This window comes from Hemicordylus capensis, chromosome 3, assembly GCF_027244095.1.
Source record: "Hemicordylus capensis ecotype Gifberg chromosome 3, rHemCap1.1.pri, whole genome shotgun sequence".
Taxonomy (NCBI): domain Eukaryota; kingdom Metazoa; phylum Chordata; class Lepidosauria; order Squamata; family Cordylidae; genus Hemicordylus; species Hemicordylus capensis.
Genome location: NC_069659.1, coordinates 141,123,277 through 141,145,094, shown reverse-complemented (window position 1 = coordinate 141,145,094; position 21,818 = coordinate 141,123,277). Strand labels below are relative to the sequence as shown.

Sequence of the window (21,818 nt, the reverse complement as noted above, 5' to 3'; positions counted from 1 at the left end):
AAGAAGGAATACTCTGGTCTATGACCATAATAAATATTGGATTGGATTGGGATAGAAGGAAAGGTGAAAATCTCTCTCTCTCTCTCTCTCTCTCCAACACACACACACACACACACACACACACACCTCAAGCAGAAGTGTTCCATTCATGCATGTCTTAATCTGGATGTTACCCACTACAGTACTATTCTGTATACAGATTTGTGATTATGCTCCTTGGAAAATAGCTCACATTTGTATGGCTGTTAAATGAGGTGTTGATTGTCTTTACCTATCTCTGAAGTTTCTGTAACGCTGAGGGTGAACAGCTTAAAGTTCTCTTAATGGTTAATTCCTCCTCTCTTTTTCTAGGTTGGAGATATTGTTATGGTAAAAGAAGATGAAACATTCCCTTGTGATTTAATATTTTTGTCAAGTAGCCGGGCAGATGGAACATGTTTTGTTACAACAGCAAGTCTGGATGGCGAATCTAGTCATAAGGTAATTTCACTAGAAGGACAAAGATAAGTCATTTCAATTTTGGTGTAGCACATCTCACCTCCATCTTGTGAATGGAAATATGTATTACTTTTAGGGTGAGTTGCTTAAATGTTGAGTACAATTTAAATTAAAAGCATTATTTCAGATATCACTTATGCAATCAATTCCAGCCTGCCTCCTATTCCCACTGCCCTTCCTTACAAAAGAGAGATCCCTGTAAAGTGATCTCTCCCACTGTAATGAAAGGAATCTAACAGGCCTAGAAGAGTGGCTCAAGTAGAGGAGTTTCCTTCTCCAAATAGAGCATGGAGGTGGGCGGGCGAAATGGATGCTTTCTGGCAGTTCTCTTTCTGAGGTGAATTTAGCAGTTTGCTCTGAGGAGCAAGCTGAGCCTTTCTGACATGAGCTAGCAGTGTTTGGGAAGAGCCCTGAGGTCTATTACATTATTGTTAGTCTTTATTTCTAATCCCTACTGGATTTTAAGAGAATCTGAGTTAGATTTTAAATAACTGATGGTGAATTTGTTGCCTTTAGATTAGCCGGCTTTGTATGTTCATATGTTTTTTCCTTTAGTTTACACTGTAACCTTAAGAATCTAAATAAAAACCCAAAGTATATGAAAAAAGCCCTGGCTTTGTTTAGTTCACAAGGATTCTTGTCAGTATCACCCCCTTGATGTCTCCCACCTGACCACATCCACTTCATTGGTGATAGCTAATGAAATGGCTTTTGCTGCCTTCTGTATGAGCTCCAGTTGATCTTTATAAGTTGATCATCTGGGAGGTCCACCTGCACTTGCCGCCATTTTGTTTGGCGGAGACTTGAGATCAGGCTTCTCTGATGCATAAACTGGTTCGGCAGTCTGAAGGTTGGTGAGGGCAGCCCTGGGTGCGTGGGACAGGGTGGCGAGCAGCATCTTTAAAAGGATATAAGCATGTCCTTACCAGCGTTACTGCCACTCAAGGTAGCTTCCTGTGGTGGTGGCACTCCCCCCGCACATGGCCTCATGGTGCCAGCACTCACCTGGCCTCTGCGCATGTGCAGTCATTGGACTCCCAAAGCAGTTTGTGGTTGGGCTGGACCAGAACTAACCAGTTTGTGGGATTTGCAGTCTGCACATACCCAGACCATCTTCTAAGTAGGGATGTGCACGGAGCCGGCTGGCCCAGTTTGGACCCTACCAGGCCAGTTTGGTCCGGCTCGCCCTCGAACCCTGCCGGTTCAGTTCGGGGGGCGGAGTTCGCTTGCTTTACATTCTTAAAATAAATAAATGAATAAAATATATTTTTTAAAAACTTTTACTCTCCTCAGGGGAGATCCTAGAGGTGGTGGGGTGGGTGTCCGCGGAGGTTCCCCTTCCCCTGCCGGCCTTTTAAATGACCCCCTCACCCAGTTGGGGCATTCTTCGGCTGGTTTTTGGCCTTCACCCAGTGGCCCGGTGGTGCACAGCCTGGTTGAAGGCCAAAAACCGGCTGAAGAGTGCCTGAACTGGGCAAGGGGATCATTTCGAAGGCTGGCGGGGGAGGGGATACCTCCGTGGACCCCCCCCGCCTCCAGGAACTCCCCCGAGGGGAGTAAAAGGTAAAAAACAACAATAATATTTTTAAAAGAATTTAAAGCTCGCGAACCCCCCAAACTTCGGGGGATGTTAGGTCCAGGGTTGGATCGAACGGGACGGAGTTCAGTTCAACCCTGAATGGGGTCAAACCTGTTTGCACATCCCTAGTTCTAAGTGTGGTCAGACTCAAACCCCTGGTTAAAACATAGAGTAATGGCAGAATCTAACAGTCAGAAGCCTTGTTATGGAATCTGGGGATGCTGTACTCAAGCACAGCATCCTCCCAGAACTCACCCGCAAGCCCCACCCCTGCTCTGATATGCTGTGAAACCCTGCCTCCTCAACACTTCATGGTTACAGTGTTTGCAGAGACTAATACTACTCATGGAGAGATTCTTGCCATGATCAGAATGCTGGGGCACTCCAGTGTTCCACTTGGGGCTTGCAGGTGTGTACTTCAGGATGCTGCGCATGACTACAGCATTCTCCAGATTCCGTCGCAACTTAACAGGGCTAGAAACAGACTCCTTTCTGTGTTCAGGTATAAAGGGACTTCCCCACCCCCTCTCTGAAGGCAAGCCAGGTCATACCCACACTCGCTCTAAACTTTACAGAACAAAGTCTTATTATGTCTACTCAGTGGAGGCATGAAAAGAAACTAAGATGACAAGACAAGGCACACACAAATCAAAATAAGTGGGAAGAAAGGAATACATTTAGGGACTGTGAAATGAAGGCAAGATTAGAAGATTCCTGTGCTACTATTTAAGTAGCATAATTAAGTTTCCAGAAACACAACATTTCCTGAAACAAAAACCAAATCTTACAATATTTCTCACTCAACAGATTCACCACATCGGTTGAGTTCAGGTTTTTTTCTTAGTAGCAAGATCTAATATCTCTTCTGTCCCTTTCTGTACATGTAATGTCAATGTTGCTTTCCATCCTGTAAGATGATTCACTTGGCAAAAACAGCAGCCTGTAGGATTCAGAGATGTTGATTAGAATTGCAGTTTAAAATTTCTTAGCCAAACAGTGAATCTGGAAACCCATCCCCTTGTGTTTCATCTTTTTTATTGAAGGCAGATGAAGCATATTATGTTTCCTTATGCAATATCAAATTTTGAGTGTACTTTAAAAATTAGCTCTTTTTCTGGAGCACCAAACCGGTTCGAAAGTCCAGCATTCAAGCCGATTCGGAGGTGGGGAGTCCTTTAAGGGACAGGGAGGGTGCCCTTACCTGCCCCACTGACACTCTCTCCAAAAGCATGCACACATTGGCCATTTGCATGGTGACGTTCACTAGGACTGCAGGGAGGTATGCTGCAGCCCCGCACAAGTACTTTTGGGGAGAGCACGGGGGGGGGGGAGAATTGGGGCAGGTAAGGGCACCCTTCCTGCCCCTTTAAAGACCCCCACCTCCCAGGAGTGCACAAACTAGTGCACAACTAGTTTGTACACATCCCTAAAAGGCACATGATATTTACCTACACCTTTCTTGTCTGTTCCAGACATATTATGCGGTTCAAGATACAAAGGCCTTTCAACGTGAACAGGATATCGATACGCTACATGCTACCATTGAATGTGAACAACCTCAGCCTGATCTTTATAAGTAAGAATATGTGGTAAATTATTTTCTTATGCTTTTGTGTGTGTGTGGTGCTTTTATTAAAGTAATTGGCCATCATTCAAAGTGACGAACTGCTTGTGCACCTATAAAGCTCTTAATGGCTTGGGTCCAGGCTGTTTGAGAGAGCACCTCCTTTGTCATAATCCCTGCTGCCTGTTACAATCTTCTGGGGAGGTCCAGTTATGGTCGCCACTGGCTCATTTGGTGGCAAACCAGGACCGAGCTTTCTCTGTGATTTCCCTGGGGCTTTGGAATAAGCTTCCTGCCGAAGAGCATCTCCTTTTCTGTTTGTTTTCAACGAGTACCTCAAGACCCTGCTGTTATGTCAGGCTTTTCATTAGAATTTAAAATAATTTTAAAAACTTGTTTTAATAAATTTTATTCTGTTGTTTTTATTGTCATGTATTTTAATTTGTGGTGGCAATTGGGAAGGGAGGGGCCTTCAAAAGATCAGACGATATGCCACATCAAATTCATGTTAATCGTTATCTTGCTTTAATTCTTTGGGTTGTTATCTTGAGAGACTGCAGCATTGGCATGTAGGTGGCCTTCCTATATTTCTAATATGAGGCTTGTGTGTTTTGAATTGACTGAGAATAAGCAAACAGTGCAAAACAATGTTTTGTTTTTGGCTAACCTCCCTTTCAGTATTCTGAAAAGAAGGAACTCTCTAGTATTTTGCACAATTGCTCACCTGCTCAGGATAGGAATGCTCCATCATTCTATGCTAACCATTTTCTGCACATTCTTTTCTGTCAAGCTTGTGGTATGGGGACAGGGCCAAGGAGCTCTACTTTGTGTCAGCTCTTCTTTCATTCCCAACTATCAGATCATGCTTGGGATTCTAACCTGGAAAAATGCCAGGATAGAGCTCAGAGTAGAGCTAAGTAACGGTTGACTGCTAACTATGCCAACATTTATTCATGAAATCAATATTGATTCAGTATTTGATCCTTACTGCCATGCATTGAATGAATTTAAATAAGAATTTTTTTAAAAACGTACACATGATAAATGATACCCACATGTTATATTTAGTTATTTTTGAATTGCATTATATAATATCAGAATTCAGTGATAATGCTTCAGTTTAAGCTATGATTCTAGGCACATCTCTTTGTAGTAGGTGCCATCAGAATCAATTAAACTTGTTTCTAAGTAATGCATTGATCAGTCCCTTCAGATTCAAATGGAATGGGTTTATTTGTGGAAGTAGGGAGTTTTTTGTGCCTTGCTGCTAAATCAAAGTGCCTTTGGAGCTAAATCAGCATAACTTTAGATATTCAGGTGCATGGATTCAGCTCCTCAGATTAATTCATTTAATTAAATTTTTCAAATTTGTGAACCACCACAAACTTCTGTCTCTGGGCGGTTGGAGATAAACATCATGGATGGAGAAAAACATCAGCTAATAAAATTAAAAATTAACTCAGCACTAATGATAAGCAAGGTACTCTTCTGTACACAGGCAGCATGGCTCCTAGCCATTGAATGGGCTTTAATGTGTTCTGTGTACACAGTGGCGCATATAACTCTCTGTCAGCCAAAAGCATCCTATTTATGCATTGCAAAAAGCTACTGTTGACAGGTGGTGTGTGTGTGGTGGGGAGGGGGGGGGAATAAATCCTGGTGTCTGTGTGTGCACACATGATAAAGGGGTTTTCTGGATTGAGGAGTGCTAACAGATGGTGAAGTGAAATATCTGAGCAAAAATCCATTTTGAAGAGTGACCTAATGGAAATAAATATGATAAAGATATCCAAGATAGAATTAAGAGAAAGGAGCAAAGGGGGCTTCACATGACATGGTAAGAGTGGTGGAATGTAATGACTGGGAGCTTGGCATGAGTGTTTAAAAGTCAATATGGAGCTTATCAGACGTACAGAGAGGAAACATTAAATTTTAGTGAGTGGTGGTGGTGAAGGTGAAGAGATTACAGCAGAGGCATTTGACAGGAGGAGAGGAATTAGCTGATGGAAAGCCAGAAATGAGTTACAGAGCTTGAGATGAGATTATGAGGGCATCAAGGGATTTAGCAGTGCAGTGAATGCAGAGAAGAGAGGGTAGATATTGAAATAGAGGAATGAGTAGGACTTGGCATGTAAGTAGAAGGAAGAGAAAAGGGAGGTGTCAAAGACAACAGCAAGGCTATCTGCCCCAAACTAAGAGTTTATTTATACACATTTAGGTGACCACTTAACCCCAGACAATGTGGAAAATAGGTGTATAGTTGCTTACTATGTGGAACATTTGATTTTGTTACCCCATCACAACTCCTTTTTTTGTGTAGGCTATATTAATCAGCCTTAATAGAGAAGGAAGCCACCTAATGGCACTGCAGAGAAATGACTTGACTAGCAAGTCAGAGGTTGCCGGTTCGAATCCCTGCTGTTATGCTTCCCAGACTATGGGAAACATCTATATTGGGCAGCAGCAATATAGGAAGATGCTGAAAGGCATCATCTCATACTGCATGGGAGATGGCAATGGTAAACCCCTCCTGTATTCTACCAAAAGACAACCAGAGGGCTCTGTGTTCTCCAGGAGTCAACACCAACTCGACAGCACACTTACTTTACTTTAATAGAGAAGAGGGAATGGGAGAATGTTGTGGAAAGGAGTTCATTAATTCATGGCCAAGTTCACAATGTGATACTTCAGTAAGCTCTATCCAGGAGGAAATATCAGAGGGACAGCTAAGAAAACAGGCTTCAGGAGGAGGAAGGAACATCATGTGTTGAAAGGTGTATTTGTGATTCATCTTCCTGTAGGCAGTAGCTGAATCTATTTGCATAAAAGTCTCAGCAGTTACGTGACCAATCTTCAGTGCATTCCCACAGGCAAGCTGATGTTGTAATATTTTCTAACCTTCTTTTCTTCTTGCAGATTTGTTGGTCGGATAAATGTTTACCATGACAGAAATGAGCCTGTTGCAAGGTAAGACTAGAAAACACATGCATACACAGACAACACCTAGGTTCATCACTTTATGCCTCTGGCTTGAGACAGTTTGTTTAGTTAATAAAATGTGTTGCATTCTAAATACTTACAGAATTCAGCTGCATAAACTGAGTCACTAATTTATGTACTGATCATATTGATATGCTGCCTGATATGTGTACCCTTTGGCAGTGTATATATTTTGGAATACAACAGGCATAAAAACAGAATAAAAATGATTAAAATAGTTTTAAAGAATAAAAACAATTAAACAGCTTTAAATTAATTTTGAGAAAACATGCATCTTGAGGGTCTTTTAAAAAGCAGCCAGAGAGGAGAAGAAGCTCTTATTTTGACAGGGAGCACTTTCTAGAGCCCCGAAGCAGCGACAGAGAAAATCTGGTCCTGAGTCACCACCAAACAAGCTGGTGGCAACTGTAACTGGACCTCCCCAGATGCTCTTAATAGGTGGCAGGGTTCATGCCAAACAAGATGCTCTCTTAAATAAGCCCCCCAGTAAACCGGAACTAAAATCTTTTGGTTGCTTTTAACATGAACCAGAACAGAACTCCTAAATGCAAAAGGTAAACAGTCCAATATAAATGATTCAGTAATCAGACACACAGTATATTTGGGACCTCAATAACTGAGAGACCATCTCCTTCAAAGGGTTTCTGCCCGCTTGATGAAGTCATTGGAGGGGGCTCTGCTCTGCATGCTGACAATAAGGGAGGCTTGGTTGTAATGTAAGCAGGACAGGACCTTTCAGTTATTGCCCCCAACTTTGGAATACTTTCCCAGTGGGCATCTGCTCCTCAGTCTCAGTTTTCAGGAAGCAAGTGAAATCTTGGTTTTTTACCTAGGCTTTTATGAGTATTGTTTTTGTTATTGCTACTCTGTGTATGTTTTTTAAACTTTTAATTAAATTTGAATTTTTATCTTCCAATTTAATATTTTTATTGTGTAATTGTTTTACAGTCTTGTTTTGTTTTAAATGGTTTTGTAAGCCACCTTGAGATTGTTTTAATGAAAGGTGGTATAAAAATGTATTGATAAATAAATTGTGGGGTAATGAAGGCTCTTCTCTGCTCCAGCTATATTTGGTGATGGCTCCCAGTGAGCCATCTGGAAAAATAAAAATAGAGGAGGAACAAGAGAGATTGGTAGACCAGGCCCACGACTTGTCTTTCTGGTTCTCAAGTAGACGGTTGCACACCAATAGGCTATTGTCCATCAGTATGGAAAATGCTTGAACTGAGGTTGGAAGAGCTTCATGAGACCTACCACATGTGTGCTCAACCCTTGCCCTTCATGGATGGTGAAGGCAGCCAGAGAGGGGCTATGTCCATGGGTGGCAGGGTAGTAAATGCCTCCCTGAATCAGGGGGTGGTGCTCTCCATGCTAAAGGAGGCTATAATTAGACCCCTCCTGAAAATGCCCTCTTTGGAGCCAACCATCTTAAACAACTTTCATCTGGTTTCTATTCTGCCATTTCTGGGCAAGGTATTGGAATATGTGGTGGCATCTCAGCTCCAGGCAATCCTGGATGACACTGATTACTTGGATCCTTTTCATCCTGACTTCCAGCCTGGATATAGGACAGAAACTGCCCTGGTCACCCTGGGGATGACTTATGCTTGAAGATAATCAGAGGGAATGTTTCCTGTTGATTTTCCTAGACCTCTCAGTGATTTTCTCCTGGACTTCTCATGGTATCCTTCTGGGCCACATCTCTGGCTTGGGACTTGGAGGCACCGTGATACAGTGGTTACAGACCTACCTTGTGGGCTGTACCCAGGAAGTGGCACTGGGGATGCCTGCTCTACCCCTTGTCTATTGGCCTGTGAAATGCCACAGGGTTCTATTCTGTCCCTCATGCTCTTGAACATCTACATGAAACCACTGTGAGAGGCCATCTGTGGGTATTGGCTGCAGTGTCATCAGTATGCTGATGACACCCAGATCTACCTATCATTTAAGTCAGCTAATACCTGAGAGGCAGTGGATGACTTGAACTGGTGTCTGCAGGCTGTTCTGGATTGGATGGGGGCAAGCAGAATGAAACTTAATGCCGATAAGATGGAAGTGCTCTGATTCAGTAAAACTGATTATCCGAGTGGTTGGGTAAATCTGGTCACGTTGCATGAAAGACCAAGTTTGCAGCTTGGAGGTGCTTCTGGATCTGACACTATCCTTAGAGTCTCATGTGGCGACAGTGTACAGGAGTGCCTTTTACCAGCTACGACTGTTACACCAGCTGTGACCCTATTTGGAGAAGTCAGGCCTGACTTCAGTCACTCATGCCCTGGTAACATCCAGATTGGATTACTGCAATGCACTATATGTGGGGCTGCCCTTGAAGATGGTTTGGAAGCTTCAGCTGGTCCAGTATGCTGCTGCAAGGATGCTCTTGGGCGCTAGTTGCTTCCTGAGTATTTCACCCATCCTGCGACAGTTTCACTGGTTGCCAGCTTGCTTCTGGGCTAGAATCAAAGTGCTGGTTTTGGCCTTTAAAGCTTGGAACTGGGGTAACTGTCAGACTGCATTTGCCCATATGAATCTGCCAGAGCCCTTCACTCATCATCTCAAGTGCTGTTTGCATCCCAGTCATTGACTGAGATTTGGTTGACAGGGCCTTTTCAGTTCTGGACACTCAGCTCAAGGATGCGCTCCTAGAACTTCACCATGCTCCATTCCTTAGGGTTTATTAAAAAGTGTTTTACAACAGCCTTACTTGTTTTATTTTGTTAATACTTTTACTGTTTTACTGTTGTGAGGTGCCCCGAGCAGTATTGTACTGGAATATGAATATGATTAATATTTATATACTACTTTTCAACAAATGTTCCTAAAGCAGTTTACCTAGGAAGAAAGGAAAGGATGTGCCGTCCAGTTGGTGTTGACTCCTGGCAACCACAGAGCCATGTGGTTTGCTTGGTAGAATACAGGACTGGTTCACCATGGTCTTCTCCTGTTGGTTGCCTCTATGAGATGATGCCTTTCTGCACCTTCCTATATCGCTGCTGCCTGAGTAGTGAGCTTCCTGGGGGCCAGGGGACAAAGTGCAGGCAGGGAGCCTCAATTACGCACACAAAGCGTGCATACGCCCAGTGCCGCAAGCCACGTCCCCTGCATCTGATGTCAGAGGGAGAGGCAACCAACCTAACCCACCCAAGCCTTTCCCTCCCCTTTTAGACTCACCTTCTGCATGGGGCATTCCTGCAGCCTCCATTTATTGGTTTATTCCTGCAGCCAGTGAGGCTCAGGTGCAGAGTGGGATCTGCTGGGTGGCTGCCACAGTCAGCAGCAGCACTGGCTCTACTGCACGGAGCTGGACGCAGGGTCACCAGGGGTTGAGCACCGGTGAGGGGGGTTGCCATATTTGGCTTTTAAAAAGCCAAATTCTGGGTTACAGCTCCTGTTTCACATGAGTATACCCATCAGGTTCTGGCAGCAGTGGCGCCTGGGAGGAGGAATAGTGGGGAGAGGAGAAAGGAAGCCCCAGTGCACTTCCCATCATGAGTGTACCCCAGCTGAAGAGCACCAGCATCTGTTGCGGAAAGGGCGGTGGCGGCAGGGCACACCCCGAGCCTTGTGGGCTCCCTGATTATTGTCCAATGGACACTATGCCCATGGCTGTCTGTCCGCAAAGGGCTCACAATCTAAAAAAGAAACATTAGATAGACACCAGCAACAGCCACTGAAGGGACGCTGTGCTGGAGATGTTAGGGAGACGTGGGATATAAATATTTTAAATAAATACATTTCCTGTGTTGGGCAATGCAGTTCTTCTCTGCTGCCATTTTACCATTCATCCTCGGCGGGGGGGGCGGGGACAGATTGATCTTTTTTAAATTCTATTGTGCATTTTTTTTGTTAAGAAAAATCTTTTAAAAATTCAAAAATACAAAAAGAAACCAAGATAAATGTATTTATTTTATTAATTAGTGATTTAAAATATTTATATTCTCCTCCTCCAGTATAGGGTGTGCATGAAACTGGTATGCCCCGTTCAGTTCGAGTTTGAACTGGACTCAAACAGAAATGGCATATTTGATTCCCCACGCCCCGAACAGACTCTCCAGTTCGACTCAAATTTGGAGGTTTCCCCTCCCTGCACCGGCCTCCCCCTGTCACCAATTGGCATGGTTCAGGCAGTATTCCAAGATTTGGAAGGACTGTACTTCCTGTCCTGATTAAAAAGAAGCCAGAATTGTGCATCCTCTCTGAAATGAGTGGTCCTGACTTATTCTTGCCAGAGTTCCAAATAAGCCAGAATTGGGTTCAGGTTCAGATCCTGGTTTATTTTGGAACTTTTGTTAGAATGTGCCAGGATGGCTGAGCTTGGGTGTGATCCTGCCTTGTTCTTAACTAGAACCCAGTTCTTGCACATAAAGACATGGGGAAATGGATGCTTCTGTGAAAAGACAGGATTTAATCATGACCGGGTTATGTCTGAAATTGTCTAATGTTGTTAAGGGAGAAGCAACTTGACAACAGAGGAAATATGAAGAACAAATTAAAGGAAAAGGAAAAAAACAAAAGTTGAAGGTTATAGATGATGCTCAGAAACATTACGTGTGTGTGTGTGTGTGCGCGCGCGCGTGCGTGAGTGTGTAAAATACATAAAATATGCATTCATATATCACAAGCTGTATGTGTGAAGGGGATTATTTTGGACCAGCTGACCTGGCACACAGCATCTGCGCCCCTAGTTCTCCCTGTCTCTCCCCCCATCTTCATTTCTTCATTCCTAACCTTTCAGCCCCATTTCTTTCTTTCCCCCCAGCCCCATTTTATTCTCCACCACCCACCTGTTCTCCCTCAGCAGCCAGGATGCTTCTCCTCTGTGGCCTCCTGCCAGCCTAGTGGCGGCCGCTTCTCCTCCACAGCCGGCTGGCTGCGCCGCTTCTCCCATCTCCATCACTAATCGGTAGCTCGCTTGCGAACTCTTGTGAGAGCTGCCACATATGGGATTAGAGACGGGTACAGTAAAGAGAATTAAATATATTGATGCTTTTACATGTTTTCTGCCAAAAAGGTGGGTGGTGGAGGTGGAGAATAAAATGGGGCTGGGGGAAAAGAAAGAAATGGGGCTGAAGAGGGAGGGAGAAAGAAATGAAGATGGCGGGGAGAGACAGGGAGAACTAGGGGCGCAGATGCTCATGTGAATTCTAATACACTTTCTCCCTGCTCCCACCTCATCCTCTGCAGTTTGTGTCAGTTAATTAACTTTCACTAATGTTTACCTTTGCAGGCCATTAGGATCTGAAAATCTACTTCTTAGAGGAGCTACATTAAAAAACACAGAGAAAATATTTGGTAAATATTGTGATTATTTCCATTATTAACTAGCAATATTAAAAGCAATAAGGGACCCAATCCACAGAGGTGCATGAGAAGATCTGCATATTTAGGGAAGTGGTTTTATTTTCAGAAGCAGCTAGTGATGTTGTGCAAGAGATCTTGGGTGTTTGTTTTTAAAAATTAAAATTAAAAATTAAATTAAAAACACCTATTGAATAGGACTGTACCAAATGTTCACCATTTCATTTTGGGAACTGAAAGTACCGTTCTTCGAGTGGACTGAAATGGTTCCTACAAAACTCTTAAATTATGCAAATGCTGGGGCAGCATCCAGCCTAAAACTTGCACAAACATAGCATTTCTGCTCACTTACAATTTTGACCAATTTCCCTTTCCCCTCTGTAGCTCCATACTGAAAATGACCCCTTCCCTCCATGACTGAGTAGAAGAATTCTACTCATACAAGTCTTAATCTGGATAATGGCTACTCTTTTGGTTTTGGTTTGCTGCCATTGCCCTCTCCCTCTGTGGATAGTTTGTTGCTATTTTTACTAGAAGGTGTTTTTTTCCTAGGACTAGTTATATGGATGTTACCACTGGGGATCATGTGGTGATGATGGCACAATACTATGCAGCCAGTGGATCTGGTTACGTGATGTTATTCAGGGCAAACAAAACTAATTGAGAACAAGAGCAATGCTTGTTGGGCAGCCTTCACCCACAACAGGTCAACGTTTTTGTACTGTTAGGGGGAATCTCCCAAAAATTAGCTGTAAGTGGCATGGTTTTAGGATGCTGCCAGTGCCACACAGCTTAGCTGTAAATATGGTTCTACATTCTTAACAGTGTTTATAATCTGACTGTATATCTTAATATACATATATTAATCCTATGCACTATCTTGGCTCGTAACAAGTATTGGTGTTTGTACATACATACACACAATTTTTGATGAGATGGTATGTTTTTGTTTATTCCAGGTGTAGCTATATACACTGGCATGGAAACAAAAATGGCATTGAACTACCAGTCAAAATCTCAAAAACGATCTGCTGTAGAAAAGTAAGCCTATATTTGCATTTCTAATATGTGGGTGAATGGGATAGAAAGGAAGGAAAGGAGAGGAATGGCCTTACATGATGTATCATGTGAATGGGGAAAAAGTTAAACCATGTTTTATATTGCTTTTTGGTGGGATTAACTTGTTGCATCCTCCGCATTAAAATGCAAAAAGAAAAGAAATAATACAAGTTCTTTTTGTTGTTTAAGAATTTGGATACAGTCTTCAGTTATTCACAATGCTGCAACCACTCGCACAAATTTTGCACAAATTGAAATGCAAAGCCCCAGTTGCTTTGATCTTTGCAGAAATGTGAATGTGTTACATGATGGACACATTGCTGCTCCAACTGTACATCAACAGAGAGCTGTAGTCAATCACAGCTCCCTGAAATATGTGCCGGAATTATACATGCATTTGCAAGCACGTGCTTATTGCACTTTACACTTTTCATCTTTAGGTGTCTATCTTAAAGGTTTACACCTAAAAAATATAACACATAGAGGCAAGTCTCGCGATCAGTGAGACTCGCCTGAATGGGCTTAGCACAGCCCTGTGTGGCCGGATCAGCCGCCCACACGACTGCCAGCTCTGGCACGGAGCCGATGAGGGCTGCAGGGATCAGAGGCCATGCAGCCCCCAGAAGTTCCAGGATGCCCCACACGGGTGCATGAGGCATCCTGGAGAGACTCTCCAGAGCTCTCGCTCTGCTAACCTCGTCTAAGGGGAGGGCTACCTAAGCGGGTTACCTGCATTGAAGAAACCAGGCTCACCTGCGAGCCTGGTAGTTCTCACGCTCACCCAAAAGTGGGCAAGGCTCCCTTAGCCTGCTTTTGGCCGATCATGAGAATCTCCTCATAAAGTAGCTTATAGTGTATGCCAAACACAAGTGCCTTGCCATACTCTTAATTGACCATACAGCACAAGTGCATCAAAAAGTGCCACAGCATTGGGCAATTATATTTTCAAAGTATTAATGCATCACTGCTTTAATCACTCTGTTCAGCACTGGAAAGACCTCACTTGGAATACTGCGTCCAATTCTGGGCACCAGATATTAAGAAAACTGGAACAGGCTAAAAAAAGAGCAATAAAGATGGTGAGGTCTGGAAACCAGGTCCCATGAGGAACTATTTAGATGAGTTGTAAATGTTTAGCTCTGAGAAGAAGAAAACAATAAATAATATGATAGTGGCACGAACACCGACCTCTTCCGGTATTAACACTGACTGGAGCAATGAGATGACTGGAGCACCCTCCTGGGAGTGCATGGAACCGGCTCCATGCACATCCCTAATTAATATTACACTGGGCAGATATGTTGTACATGCAATGGGGGAGGAGCAATATTTGTTGACCACACCCCTTGCATCCCTTTGTGTCTCCTGCAAATATGTCCCTGGGAACAGTGGAACTTTCTGGGGTTCCATATTTGCGGTGGGGGGGGGCGGCACAGAGGGCTGCAGAAGGACAAAAAATGACTCAAACGAGCTCTCCCCCCATTGCATTATCAAAATTTTATGTGGCACATACAGCATTAGTTTCGATGTCAGCCATGAGCTCTCAACCTAAGATTACTTGTAGGGTTGCCATGAGAATAAAATGGAATGTGTAGTTACCTAAAGGGAAAGCGGAAAAACATCACTGATATATCAGCTTATATGTGATAACAAATGCACACAATTTGGGTGGCTTTGTATGCATCTGTCAGTACTTCCCACACAAAGAACATGGCTTTGGATAGGATAAGTGTACAGCCAATGCTCCCCTGTTGTCTCAGAAGAGTGTGCTTATCCTATCTCGTCAAACTAAGTATATAGAAACTATAGTTTATAGTGCATGTAATACAGAGGGATATTCCCTACGTTTCTCCATCTGTCTTAAACAAAGTAATACAAGTGAAAATCATTGCTATTCAAAAGCGTGGATAGCCATTGATACATACTCTTTAATTCTGTCTTTTGCATCAGTAGTGGTTAGTACAGTAGCTTTTCTGCAAATTATATTTTACTGCATTTGTTACTTAAATAGAGAAAGGCTTCGCCTGAATTGGAAGCTTGTTCTCATAAAAATGTTAGCATTGATTTTCCTAATGACAAAACTGTTTTCTCTCATTTGTTTCAGATCAATGAATGTATTTCTTATTGTATACCTCTGTATTCTGATCAGTAAATCGCTAATAAATACCATCCTGAAATATCTTTGGCAAAGTGAGCCTTGGTATAATCAGAAAACAGAATTGGAAAGGAAAAGAAATGTGGTACGTGAATATCTTCAGTTGTAGTAAGAGATATAGTTCTAACAAATACGTCATTTGGAGTTTTGCTACATTTCTGTCCTTAAATAATTTCAAAAACGATCTTACTTGGTGATGTCTTTCAGAACAGAAATATTCTTTCTTTTCCAAACTACTTTGATAAGTATTCTCACAACCTGTTTGCATATGGCTCCTAATCCAGCTAAGAAATATGCATGAAGAACCTTTTTATCTGTCTAACTATCTTATTTGTAAATCATCTATCTATCTATCATATATAGGCAGTATTTTTTTTTTAAAAAGCCTTAACTAAAAGTCTGACAGAACAGGTGCGTCGTAAGGGTTTCTTAAAGGTAGCTAGAGATGGGGAAGCTCTTATTCTGACAGGGCGTACTGACAGCTATACAGAAGGCTCAATTCCAAGTTGCTACCAAACAAGTCTGTGGCAACTGCAAATGGACCTCTCCTGATCATCTCAATAGATGGTGTGGCTCATGAGAAAAAAGGTGCTCTCTTAAATACCATGGACCCAAGCCCTTAAGGGCTTTATAACCAGCACTTTGTGTTTTGCTTGGAAATGTAATAATCCTTTGCTGGACTGAGACTTTATTTAAAAGCAGCTATTTTTATTTTCTTTAGTAATTTACTTTCAAAGATATTTATCTCTGAAATAAGTCATGGCATCCTAATCCTAACATATACTTAAAGATTAGTACTGTACTGTATTTTATTAGGTTGTATATTAGTATTGTGTTGTGTTTAATATTCCATTGGATTGCATTATGGTTATATTTTATTGTTTTAATTAAATGTTGTATGGCAGCTGTCATGATTAAAATTAAGTTGAAATGGTAACAAACATTTAAATACAGAAATAAATATTGCATATTAAAGACCAGCAGCTCAGTCACAATGAGATGGAATTTTATGGGGAAGATGTAAAAGACTACACAGCAATTCTTAGTGGATCCATTTATATACCGTATTTTATGGACTATAAGACGCTACGGACTATAAGACGCACCTTAATTTTAATCCAGTTTTTCAGAGTTTTAACATATTAAACTGTTAAAACATATAAGACGCACCTGAATTTTGGCGGATATTTTTCGAGGAAAAAAGTGAGTCTTATAGTCCATAAAATACGGTATTAAAAATTTCTGAGAAAACAGTTTTATTGATAGTAAAATAAATTACAACACATGCATCCTATTTAGTCTAAACCCAAATCTAACAAATGCTGTAAATTATCCTATGCAGAAAAGGTATTATTAATATGAAAGAGAGGTTAAAGAGTATGTATTACAAGGACTATTAATGTTTTTGAATAGCAGTGATTTTCATTTGTATGATTTTGTTTCCAACAGATGGTCAAATGTAGGGAACCTTTCTCTGTATTATATGCACTATTAACCAACATTTCTACATCCTTGATAGGGTGATATGTTCAAATCAATTTTTTTTCCTTTCACAGTTTATTGCAGCGTTTACAGATTTTCTTGCCTTCATGGTTCTTTTCAACTATATCATTCCTGTATCTATGTATGTGACAGTAGAAATGCAGAAATTTCTTGGTTCTTATTTTCTCACCTGGGATGAAGAAATGTTTGATGAAGAAACAGGTGAAGGACCTCTGGTGAATACCTCTGACCTCAATGAAGAGTTAGGACAGGTAACTGTCATGTGGAAATTGTCCTACAAATCTAGTAGTTGTCTTTAGTATTTAGAGCCCTAGACATGATTGATATGTTCATTTTATCGGGATTAATTCTTTTAGGAGTAGTACTACAAAACAATGTCACCTATTGCTGTAACATTTAATATAGTAGTGCAGGGTACCACCTCGGTGTGCCCTTGCATAAACAACTCACTGCAACCAGGTTTTGACTGGTTCTACCATCTAGTCAGTACCTGCCTAATGGCACAGCGGGGAAATGACTTGACTAGCAAGCCAGAGGTTGCCGGTTTGAATCCCCGCTGGTATGGGAAACACCTATATTGGACAGCAGCAATATAGGAAGGTGCTGGAAGGCATCATCTCATATTGCACGGGAGATGGCAATGGTAAACCCCTCCTGTATTCTACTAAAGATAACCACAGGGCTCTGTGGTCGCCAGGAGTCAACATCAACTCGATGGCACACTTTACCTTTACCATCTAGTCACTGAAGCCTCTGCCTCTCAGCTATACAAAAATGATAGTGTGGTAAGGCAAATCAGGCAAGTAGGGATGGGGAAAATGATAGACAGAGACATTATTGAAATAGTTCAAAAAAACAAGAAAAGGTTTACTTGGTTCAAAATCCCTAGTTCCAATACAGTGCAGTTGTATCAAGTAAAAATAGAAGAAAATTCAGATGAGCAAAAGTAGAAGAAAAGCATTTAATTGCCAAGTCCAGTAGCCTGTGCAAATTAGGCCCAGCATCAGTCTCAAAGGAATGCAAAGGGTAGCTTTTCCCAAAGCTTCCCTCTTTCCCCTGCAGAAGTCTTGGCTCCTTCACTGCCACAACTTAGCAGTTTCTGTCTCTCCTATGCTGCATTGATTCCAAGCTTTCTGCTTCTGACTGTTCCCCCAGTCAGCTTTCTCCTGCAGTTTGCTTGTCTCTTCATTGTTCCAGTTTTGTTCCTGTCTCTGAGCTTTACTCCTGCTCAGCTCTTACTCCAACTTTAATTAACGTTCTGCTGCAGGCAAACCTTTTATTCCCTCTTTTCCCTCAATATCTCTAAACAAACCAATCAAAACACACTCAAGTCCCCTCCATTTTTTAAAACATACCCAGTCAAACCAAACCCTTCCTTCCCTCCAATATTTAATTAGCAAAATTCTTTTCCATCCCAAACCAAACTGTTGAACAGGAGCAGTGAACCTTTGACCCCTGTAAAGTTTCTTAACATGGAACATAGGGAGTAAGCAAATACAACAATTTGTAAAACACAAAAAGCAGGTTCAGGCCTCATTCCTTCACAATAGTATAACATTATTTGTTTGATTGAGTTTGGGGACATTCAGACCATTTTGTTGATGAACAATTCTGTTTAACAAGAGTACTGTACAGTTGGTTGTACTGGAATAGGTACTGATTTGTGGGGTGGGCGTACATTAGCAAGATAGTGGGCCGGTTCAGATATCAGGAATTTTATTTTTAAATGATATAAATATTTTAATAACAATAACCACAGTTAAATCTTGGATCTTCCATACCAACCATCCACAATTTAGAGTGTTACACTTTAATTTTTGTCTCTGATATGGACTGTAATAGTATCATTTCTTATTTCTGTATTATCATCAATATACATAACTGTTTACAGATCAATATAAGTAAAGAAGATAGGACATTGCCTCAAGCAGTGTACAGTTTAAATCTCAACAGCTCGGGAGACAATTTAGGAAGGGAAGGAAGAACCACAGGGATATTCACAAATATAGTTCTATATGATTAGGCTTTCTATTCAGGGAACAGATGGGGCAATTAAGACAAAAGTTTTAAGGTGGTAGTATTTCTATTTTCCTAATAGCATGTACAGTCTACAAAGTTGATCTTCTGACATTTTAATTCCAAAATTTAGTTAATACTGTAAGATCATGTAATTGATTTATGAGGTAGAATCTCATACTAACATAATGTAATCCACGTAGTATTGGACTGCTTGCATTGAATTGCTTATTCTCTGTTTGAACTTACATGTTTGTGACATCATATAATGATGTCAGCTGATTCTGTCTGAACCAGCTGACATCATCAGGGTGGCGCTGTAATAGCACGGATGTGTTGTATCGCGCTCTGCCTTTAGGAGCTGCCAAGCCTCAGGGAGGAGATGCCAGGGTCGCCCCACCCCCTGGCTAGGGCTCCCATCACCAGCTGCCTCCTTCGGCAGTTCGCCCAGCTCTGCCCATTTTCCTGCCATCAGCTGGGCTGCCAGCTGATGGAAGGAGGTTGAGCCTGGCATGTAGCATGGGGGAAGTTGCCTGTGCTTGAACACAGGTGCTCTCTTCATGCCCCTGGACATCTTAATGTATTGTTTACATAATAAAGATAGCAAACAGTGTTGCTTGCATCTACATTATAGCAAATGTCATCCTTGCAAATGACAAGTTCTGCATGATCACTGGAAGCCAAGGACAAAACCTTCTGTCACATATCATAACTTCAGTTATCAAAAGAGCTGACTACCACCCTCTCACCCCCACCCCCACGATGTGTCATTGTTGTTTTAGTCCTTAATTTCTTTACATGTCTCTCTTCAGGTTGAATATGTCTTCACAGATAAAACAGGGACATTAACAGAGAACAATATGGAGTTCATAGAATGCTGCATTGAAGGGCATGTTTATGTGCCTCATGTCATCTGTAATGGGCAAATCCTCCATGACTGTGCTGGTATTGATATGATTGATTCTTCTCCAGGTGGAAGTGGCAAAGTATGAATCCTTTTCTTAAAAAAATAAATGCTAATTGAATAATGCAGTACAATTGTTAACAAGTTGTTCTAATAAGAACTAATTTGCCTACTTTCACTATCCCTACAACTGAACTAAATTTGGTTCAAATCTAGTTAGACCTTTTATGCCTCAAACATTCATGTGTCCACCATCTTGGACTGGGGAGGATGACATCATTACAAACTACAGCATTGAGGTGTCCCTGTGTGTCACTCACTACAACTGTACCTAATTTGATTAAACTGGTTAGACATTCCACAAGTGAGCCCACTTGCACCTCAAATGTTTATGTGACCACCATCTTGAATTGGGTTGAATGTTATCATCACAAACTATACCACTGAGGTGTCGGTTCACAAGTTCACCCACTAGCACCTCAAAAGTTTATGTATCTGCCATCTTGAATCAAGGTGTATGACATCAACACAAACTACACCAATGAAGTGTCCCTGTGTGTCACTCACTACAACTGTACCTAATTTTGTTCAAATCGGTTAAACGTTCCACAAGTTAGCCCACTTGTGTCTCAGATGTTCACACAACCACCATCTTGAATTGGGGTGGATTACATAATCACATACTATGTCATTGGGGCATCCTTATGTGTCTCTACAGCTGTAGCAAATTTGGTTCAAATTGGTTAGGCAGGTCACAAATTAGCCCACTTGCACCTCAAATGTTTATGCATCAACCATCTTGAATTGGGGTGGATGATATCATCACAAACTAGACCGTTGAGGTGTCACTATGTGTCCCTATAACTGTACCCAATTTGGTTTATATTGGTCCAGGCATTGCAAAATTGAAGGGGGGAACACTCACATGGGCACATGGAATGTCGGGTGATCTCATAAGCCTACTGGAAAGTAGGTTAAAAATATTAGACGTAGTATTCAGTTAATTTTTTTTGTTGACTAGGAATTGTGCTTTTAGGGTGTTTTAATTTCCTTTCAATTGTGATTAGGACATTCCTGCTTGATTATAGTGTCAAAACCGCTGCTTTACTGATAATTTATATACAGTATGTCATGAATAGACTGGCTGTCAAACACACACAAGAGCTTGGATTTAAAATGGATTACAGCGACTTAGCTAGTCAGTGAACTGCAGCCTTGGTTAGGCTAAGTCCTTCACAGTCCATGTAAATTCTTGTAGGAGCTTCCAGTGAAAGTTACTATTGTTCCAACATTCTCTTTCATCTGAGATCTGACAGATCAGTTGGAACTAAACACTAAATCTATTTAGATCAGTCCAGAAGGCCCATGCAGTAAAAGAACATAGAAACTCAATAGTGGTGGACTTCACCACTCAGCAACTTCAGAGTTTGTGTGGAAACTTCTGTTTTATTTCTGTTTTACTTTGTGGGGTAGTGGCAGTAGCATACAGGCACGAAAGAGCCTTGGAATATATTCTGGCCTGTTTATGCACATGTATGTAGCTATGCATGTGTACTAACTTCGTTCTCCCATAATCCCTTGCATAACTACATTTTTATCCTGTTCTTCCTTTGGACCTCAGAATAGTATAAACATGAGCTCAGGCTGGCAAAACAGGTGGAGGTGGATTTCAGTACACATTTTGTACTGAGCAAAAAAAAAAAAATCCTGTTGGTGGCACCAGGTGATAGTTTTGCACCAGTTTTTCATCTTTCTTATATTTGCTCTGTTCCAATGATTATGTGCATAGAGGTGTCCCAACATGAAGAAGAAGTGGGGTGGGGGGGGACCTCTCCTCCTACTCATACAGGAGTTCTGTCCAAGTAGCTGAGTCCACACTGGAGCAGTAGAGCCCCAGAAATAGAATGGGTAAACAGATCTATAACTAAGCCATTGATACTGCTAAACTATTGTCAGCAACAGACAATCTTTCAACAATAGGGCTCCTGTATTTTTATTTTTATTTTTTTTATAGCTGAGTAGATGAGGGAATTTCAGAGGGTGCAATTTGCCATGTCTCAGTGTTGCAGAGGCTTGAAAAGTGGCACCCGTCAAAATGCGATTATTAAAGCTACAGGACAATAATGCTGATACAATGCAATACATACATACAGTAAATAATAATGACCATGTCTGTAATAACTGATTGGTTAGATTAAATATCAGTTTTCAAAGACCCACAGTGACAGTTTTGCATTTTTGG

General features: G+C 41.6%; 1 protein-coding gene across 5 annotated transcripts in view; it reads left to right on the top strand.

Annotated features, from left to right (window-relative positions):
- The window catches only part of ATP11A (ATPase phospholipid transporting 11A), a 180,412-nt gene that overhangs the window by 105,559 nt on the left and 53,035 nt on the right, over positions 1-21,818 (top strand). For 4 of the 5 annotated variants that reach the window (XM_053310213.1, XM_053310214.1, XM_053310216.1 and 1 more), the window contains 8 exons: positions 352-480; positions 3,550-3,653; positions 6,558-6,608; positions 11,869-11,933; positions 12,899-12,980; positions 15,103-15,238; positions 16,710-16,907; positions 19,485-19,658. In XM_053310213.1, the coding sequence (XP_053166188.1) occupies positions 352-480; positions 3,550-3,653; positions 6,558-6,608; positions 11,869-11,933; positions 12,899-12,980; positions 15,103-15,238; positions 16,710-16,907; positions 19,485-19,658 (939 nt within the window). The remainder of the gene's footprint in view (positions 1-351; positions 481-3,549; positions 3,654-6,557; positions 6,609-11,868; positions 11,934-12,898; positions 12,981-15,102; positions 15,239-16,709; positions 16,908-19,484; positions 19,659-21,818) is intronic. The other variant, XM_053310215.1, reaches the window with a different exon arrangement.